The sequence below is a fragment of the Chionomys nivalis genome, chromosome 14 (genome assembly GCF_950005125.1).
Source record: "Chionomys nivalis chromosome 14, mChiNiv1.1, whole genome shotgun sequence".
In the NCBI taxonomy this organism is placed as follows: domain Eukaryota; kingdom Metazoa; phylum Chordata; class Mammalia; order Rodentia; family Cricetidae; genus Chionomys; species Chionomys nivalis.
In genome coordinates this window covers 44,988,770-44,996,738 of record NC_080099.1, presented here as the reverse complement: position 1 = coordinate 44,996,738, position 7,969 = coordinate 44,988,770, and the positions used below count along the sequence as shown (strand labels likewise).

Genomic DNA, 7,969 nt, shown 5'->3' with positions numbered 1-7,969 from the left:
GATCTTGTAGTACGGAACACAGTGTCTCTTTAAACACAGATGCTCAAAGTGCTCACTGAAGAACTAATTTGAAACATTTAGGAAACCATTGAATTTTGTGAGGACTTTTATCTCAAACTTGTACACACACTGAATTTCAAAAGAACAACCCATATTCAGAAAAGGAAATAACAATTTAATTGTCAGAGTAACACCACTCTCCATTGAACCGGTTTTTAATTTAAATCTGGAAACTCAGAGAAGAGCAAAATAGCAGATTAGTCTCTAATTTGGTTCCAAATTAAGCCCATTGGTGTTTTTGACTTTTAGGGATGAGAAAAATACAAGATTTTTTTTTGTTCATCCAACTAACTCCCAAAAATCTCTGTTTAAATTCTTTGGTCTCTAATTGGTGTTTCTATTGATCTCTGGTTACTCTTGACAATATCAAAACTAAATAAATATTTCAAGATAGAGATTCAATCATTCATTTTCAAAACATAATTCTATGCAGTATATACTATCCTTTATTTTTCTCTAAAGATGTCAACTCAGAAATTTAATTACTTGCTTGAAAACCCACTGTTCAGTTTTAATGCATAACAATAGTTTGGCTGATAGTATTCTTAAGAGTGAAAACACTTTCTGCTGCTCTGCTGTCACAGAATATTGTTGATGACAAGTTTGATGTCAGCCAGTTTCTCCATCATTATATGTAAATCCCCTTTCCTTCCACACTTGATTTTCCAAAAAGCAGAGAAGTGATAAATCTCATTTTGTTTTAGATGACTTCATTTATTCATCACGTTCTGACATTTGCTATTCCAGAGCTCAAGAGTCATGTAATACACGGCAGTTTCTATAGCTCTCCTCTCCCTTTGCAACAATTCCACTTGGCATAATTTATGTCAACTAGCACTTACCTCCCAACGGTCATCTCCTGCTTTGGATTTGGACAAATCAAATCTCTTTCATCTGCAGTCTTTCCATGTGGTTATGGATCTCTATGTCCTAGGGGAGAGAACAAACACTGAACCTGTCTAGTCGTCTTTCCATGGCCTTAGTCATCCTCGGTGATGATGTTTTAGCAGCTTCTTACCTTCCTTTGAAAGTTCCTTCACGCTGTCCTGGCTTTAATGGTCTTTAAAAGAGAGATTCGAGGCTGGGTGGGGCGGCACATGCCTTTAGTTCCAGTAGCCAGGACGCTGAGGCAGGTGGATCTTTGTGAGTCCGAGGCCAGCCTGGTCTATAAAGTGAGTTCTGGGACAGTTGGACTGTGACACAGAGAAACCCTATTTCAAAAATGAGAGGGAGGGAGGGAGGAAAAGGGAGAGACAGAGAGAGAGAGAGAGAGAGAGAGAGAGAGAGAGAGAGAGAGAGAGAGAGAGGAGGTCTCATGGCTCATGGTAGTTTGCAAACAGGTTTCAGGAGATTCAAGCCTTAAGAAGGTTGACTCACCTTTGTAACACAGGTGAGTTAGGCCCCAAATAGCCTTGGGGCTTACACTTCCCCATTCACCGTATGAAGCCAGTATCTTAGAGAATATCCCCTTCTTCTTTGCTGTTATGGTGTCTGTTAAGACACTAGACCTGAGACTCTATGAGAATACTTTTATACAGCAATTGATGAGTGAAAACCAAGTGGAGAGCCTGGCACGCCTTCAATCCCCAGCACTTTGTAGACAGAATCAGGGAGATCTCTGTGAGTTTGAGGCCAGCCTGATTTACACAATGAGTTCCAGAACAACCAAGACTACATAGAGAGTCCTTGTCTCAAAACAACAAAAACAAAACTACACACATGGAAATGCTTACAGCATTGATATCGGAAATAAATGTAGAAATTTGATGATGAGCAGAAACCGTAAGAAACAATCCAAGAGTCCTGTTCTGAATGAACATGTGGCAGTTGCCATATTTAGCCTCTAGTGATAAAGTGAAATTAACTTGGTACCCCAACAATTCCCTCCTGACAAAGCCATATGTCTAGCATTACTGCTCTAATTACAAAGATCAAAGCAGCAACTCCTTAATTCAACTCTTAACTCCTGAAGAGCCAAAACACTATTGGGAAAAAAGGAGAAATTTGAAGAAATCAAACTTTCTGGCTTTAATGTGGTATTTTAAGTTTGAAATAAAATATTTGAATGATTTATGCACTAAATGTGTACATACATTTTCTATTTAAATAGAGACACAGTAATTTGCTAGATATTGTCTTAGAGTGCATCAAAAACTTGTATTTTTGATATAATGTAATTTGGATATTTTAGACTTGGAAGGTTAGTCAATATAAAATTTTAGTTTGTTTTCACAACATACACTATTTGGTTTGTAACTATTTCACTCAATGCTTAGCTGATGAATTCGATCGATTCAACTGTATCTGTGCAGTGGAGTATTCCAAAAGATAATTTATTCCATAATAACTTATAGCGAATTACACAAACATTAACCCTAATACTTTGATATTTTATCACTGTGAAAAAAATACTTTTACAAAAATGAGTTCTTCTGCTTACCTGATTATTCAAATCGTCAATGTGTGATAAGACCAGCTGCCTTCTAATTTTGTTTTCATGATCCCACTCGTGAAAAATATTGGATATTTGTACCAATTACGCAGTTTCAAACAGTAACAACACTGGTAAAGAAAAGTCTGCATACACTTTAAAACGACTTTAATTTGGAAACTTTAAATAGTAACGAATTTGAAAATAGAGTTGTTTTTTTTTTTATTATTTTTTTTTATTCTTTTTTAATTAAAATTTCCAACTGCTCCCCGTTTCCCATTTCCCACCCCTCCTCCCACACATTGCCCCCTCCCCCCACTCCCCTCCCCCATCCCCACTCCTCTTCTCCTCCCCCCAGTCCATTCCCCCTCCCTCTCGATACTGAAGAGCAGTCCAAATTCCCTGCCCTACAGGAAGACCAAGGTCCTCCCACTTCCATCCAGGCCCAGGAAGGTGAGCAACAAAACAGGCTAAGCTCCCACAAAGCCAGTTCATGTATTAGGATCGAAACCTAGTGCCATTGTCCTTGGCTTCTCATCAGCCTTCATTGTCCGCCATGTTCAGAGAGTCCAGTTTCAACCCATGCTTATTCAGTCCCAGTCCAGCTGGCCTTGAAGAGCTCCCAATAGATCAGTTCCACTGTCACCGTGGGTGGGTGCACGCCTCGTGGTCCTGATTTCCTTGGTCATGTTCTCCCTCCTTCTGCTCCTCATTTGGACCTTAAGAGCTCAGACCATTGCTCCAATTTGGGTCTCTGTCTCTCTCTCGATCTATCGCCAGTTGAAAGTTCCTGTGCCATTCTTCTTGGCCTCTCGTCAGCTCTCATTGTCCGCCACATTCCGAGAGTGTAAGAGTTTCACAAAAAGCCACGGGGTGGCGCTGCAGGCTAAGATTGGGCTTTAAAAATCACTAACTTACCAGGAATTGCTTGTGAGAAAAGAGAACAAAAGACGCAGGCAGATCTTTGAAAGCACTACGGAGCTACGAAAGGGTTTGAACAAGGATATACGGGATTAATGTAAGATTAAGAATAGCGTGTGAAGATCATTCTTAAGAAAAGAAAAACCAGAAGCCAGCGTTTTAAAGCACTGGGAGACTGCTAAAGGATTGGATGCAAACAATCGCTTTGCCAACATGGAGAAGATGGAGAAATTTCACCCAAACAGGCAAGTCATGGCTTTTATGTTTATGCTGGTTTTGGTTCAGGTTTGGAGTGAGCCTACAATTCGATACTCTATCATGGAGGAAATAGAAAGCGGCTCCTTTGTAGCCCATCTGGCTAAGGACCTGGGTCTGAGATCTGGGGACCTGACAGCCCGGTCTGCACGGGTGGTGTCTGATGATTACAAGCAGCGATTGCTGCTGGATCCCGAGACTGGAGATCTGCTTCTGAGGGAGAAACTAGACCGGGAAGAGCTCTGTGCCTCTGTGGACCCCTGTGTGCTGCATTTCCAGGTGTCTCTTGAAAAGCCAGTGCAGTATTTTCAAGGAGAATTACTGATCCAGGACATAAATGACCACTCACCAGAATTCCCAGATAGGGAAATGCTTTTGAAATTACCAGAAAACAGCCAGCCAGGCACTCTGTTACCACTGAATTTAGCTCATGATTTGGATGTGGGCAGCAATGGGCTTCAACAGTACACAGTCAACCCCAACTCTCATTTTCATGTCCTCACTCGAAATAATAGTGAAGGCAAGAAATACCCAGAATTGGTGCAGGACAGAGCCCTGGACAGAGAGGAGCAGGCAGAGCTGAGCTTGACCCTCACAGCTCTGGATGGGGGCTCTCCACCTAGGTCAGGAACAGCCATGGTTCGAATCCTGATCCTGGACATCAATGACAATGCCCCCGAATTTGTGAAGACTCCCTATGAGGTGCAGGTCTTGGAGAGCAGCCCCCCAGACTCCCCGGTCCTGACTGTCCTAGCACGGGATGCAGATGCTGGCAACTTTGGGAGAGTTTCCTATGGCTTGTTCCAAGCATCAGATGAAGTTCAACAGACTTTCTCAATAAACGAAATCACAGGAGAAATACGACTGAAAAGAGCACTGGATTTTGAGAAAATAAAATCTTACCATGTGAAAATCGAGGCCACGGATGGAGGAGGCCTTTCTGGGAAGGGCGCTGTGCTGATAGAGGTGGTGGATGTGAACGACAATGCCCCAGAGCTGACCATATCTTCACTGAGCAGCTCAGTCCCAGAAAATGCTCCTGAGACCATAATCAGCATCTTCAGAGTTGGAGACAGGGATTCTGGAGAGAATGGAAAGGTAGTTTGTTCTATTCCGGAAACCCTGCCATTCATCCTCAAATCCACTTTCAAGAATTTCTACACCCTGGTGACAGAGAGTCCTCTGGACAGAGAGAGCAGAGCTGAGTACAACATCACCATCACAGTCAGCGACATGGGCACACCCAGGCTCACAACCCAGCACACCATATCGGTGCAGGTGTCTGACGTCAATGACAACGCCCCCACCTTCACACAAAGCTCCTACACCCTGTTTGTCCAGGAGAACAACAGCCCCGCCCTGCACATAGGCACCATCAGCGCCACAGACTCAGACTCAGGTTCCAATGCCCACATCATCTACTCGTTGCTGCCCACTCACGACTCGCAGCTGCACATCACCTCCCTGGTCTCCATCAATGCCGAAAATGGTCAGCTGTTCGCTCTCAGGGCGCTGGACTATGAGACCCTGCATACCTTCGAGTTCCACGTGGGCGCCACAGACCAAGGCTCTCCCGCGCTCAGTAGCCAGGCGCTAGTGCGCGTGCAGGTGCTGGACGCCAACGACAATGCGCCCTTCGTGCTCTACCCGCTGCAGAACGCCTCTGCGCCCTTCACAGAACTGTTGCCCAGGGCAGCGGAGCCAGGCTACCTGATCACCAAGGTGGTGGCAGTGGATCGCGACTCTGGCCAGAACGCCTGGCTGTCGTTCCAACTGCTGAAGGCCACGGAGCCAGGACTGTTCAGCGTGTGGGCTCACAATGGCGAGGTGCGCACCTCCAGGCTGCTGAGTGAGCGCGATGCGCCCAAGCACAGGCTGCTGCTGCTGGTCAAGGACAATGGCGATCCTCCGCGGTCTGCCAGTGTCACTCTGCATGTGCTGCTGGTGGATGGCTTCTCTCAACCCTACTTGCCACTACCGGACGTGGCACGCGACCCCGAGCACGACAATGAGGACTTGCTCACGCTGTACCTGGTCATTGCCTTGGCGTCTGTGTCTTCGCTCTTCCTCTTGTCTGTGCTGCTGTTTGTGGGTGTGAGACTGTGCAGGAGGGCCCGGGCATCCTCTCTGGCTGGTTGCTCTGCTCCTGAGAGACACTTTCCTGGACACCTGGTGGATGTCAGCGGAGCAGGAACCTTGTCCCAGAGCTACCAATATGAGGTGTGTCTGACTGGGGATTCTGGGACTGGTGAGTTCAAATTTCTCAATCCCATGATCCCTGAGCTATTGGTTCAGGATTCTGGGAGAGAACTTAAGGAAAATCTCCATGGCAGGGAGAGCTTTGTTTTCAGCTAAGTCATTGGTTCTCCACTCGTGGATTGGGACCCCTATGGGGGTCGAACGACCCTTTCACAGGGGTCGTTCACACATCAGATAATCTGCATATCAAATATTTATATTATGAGTCAAAACAGAAACATATTACAGTTATGAAGTAGCAAAAATAATTTTATGCTCCCATGTCCCTACATCATGAAAAAAACGTATTAAAGGGTCACACCACAGGAAGGTTGAGAACCACTGAACCAAGTGAGATAAATTCCTAAGTGTTGTCCCATTGGTTTTTTTTTTTTTTTTTAGAAATGGTCTTGTTTCTACGAAGTTCTCTACTAGTCTAAACTACATGTATCCTTAATTGCTCTGATAGTTTCTTTTTTATTGGTACGAAACTACTAGGCTTTTAGTTGTACTAAGCATATTTTTCTCTGTATATAAATATCTATGGGTAATTAATACTCCCATAGCCCTAAATAACCCAAATAGTATAAAATTTTCTTTGAGCCGTGCGGTGGTGGCGCATGCCTTTAATCCCAGCACTCGGGAGGCAGAGGCAGGCGGATCTCTGTGAGTTCGAGGCCAACGTGGTCTACAAGAGCTAGTTCCAGGACAGGAACCAAAAAGCTATAGAGAAACCCTGTCTCGAAAAATCAAAAAAAAAAAATCTTTGAGTGATACTCTTAATGATCTTCTGAGACGTATTACTGCAAAAAAAAAAAAAAAAAAAAAAAAGCAAAAACAAAAAAAACCCAAACCTTGGATTTGTGGCACCTGCCCTTTCCATCTATTTTTGTCTTTTCAAAGGTAGATTGCTTAAAATTACTTATGTTGTCTGGATCTTTCTGCCTGAATGGAAAGCCACATTATGCCGTGTTCACTATCAGGCTACATGCCCTGAATAGCCAAGCTGTAAAAATGTAAAGTGTATGAGCACCATGCATGCTAGTGGTTCTGTCTATTTGACTGCAAGTGTTCTGGAAATGATATCGTTAATGTTTGAGTTCTTATTTGACAAAAATTAAAGAGAAAATGTATAATTTCTCACCCCATTTAAAAATAAAACCATTAAATCACTGCTTTGTTATATTAATAAATTTATCTTTTGATAATTTTGATAATTAATCGCAGAATTCTATCTTTCTGAAAAAGGAGACTGTAGGATTGTTGCGGACATCACGTTTATCTTTTTCTTTCTCATACAAATAAGTCCATGTTTTAATTTCTGTGTCTTTTCTGAACGCTTCAAATGAGGAAATTTCTTTTGAAATTTGGCTATTCTGCTTGATTCTGTTTATTAGAAGTTTTCAGTTTTGTCACTTTGTGTTAGCTGGTGCCTTGGGTAGAGTTTATCAATCAGCAAACATTATTTTTGATGTTAAATCATTTTGTTTCATTGTTTAGTGTACCCTTAAGGTACTTTGGGTGAAACTGACTGATAATAATTAATAGTATTTTGATTGTTAATAAAGTGGAGCAGTAACATACTTGTTGATTTGTAATTACAGCTTTCTGCTGTGTTCAGTAGAAATGCGTGCTTGGTTTCTAACTCATTACATTTCTGTAGATAAGACTATGTCAAAACTCTTTGAACTTTTGGCAGAAAATGAGCAATTGATAAGCTTTTTTTATATCTCACCGTCTATTTCTAAGTCTTAACTATCAGTCTATGTGAAGAGAAGCAGTTGTAGTTTTACCCAAATTCCTTTGCCACCAAAGCCACACAGCAATGAAAAAGGCAAATTATGGCAGTGTAAGTTCTTCTTGAAATGTAGGCTTTAGTTGTCATTCAACTAAAAAGAAATAAATAACCCTGAAAGTCAGTGAGCCCGTTAGGAAAAAGCATTTTGTCAGGAGGAGGAAGTAAGAGAGGAGATTTCAGGTGTAAGGAAGGGCTAACCAATGTCTGAAGAGACAATGACTCGGAGTTTCTACCCAGTCTTTGAAAAGAGAGCTGGTCTTGGTGGC

The 7,969-nt window shown here is 42.8% G+C and overlaps 1 protein-coding gene across 1 annotated transcript; it reads left to right on the top strand.

Annotated features, from left to right (window-relative positions):
- Positions 1 to 3,463: 3,463 nt before the first annotated feature.
- LOC130886625 (protocadherin beta-4-like) lies at positions 3,464 to 6,022 on the top strand. Its single transcript, XM_057788610.1, has one exon. It carries the CDS (start codon positions 3,626 to 3,628, stop codon positions 6,020 to 6,022), a length of 2,397 nt encoding a protein of 798 aa, XP_057644593.1. The 5' UTR covers positions 3,464 to 3,625.
- Positions 6,023 to 7,969: the final 1,947 nt, after the last annotated feature.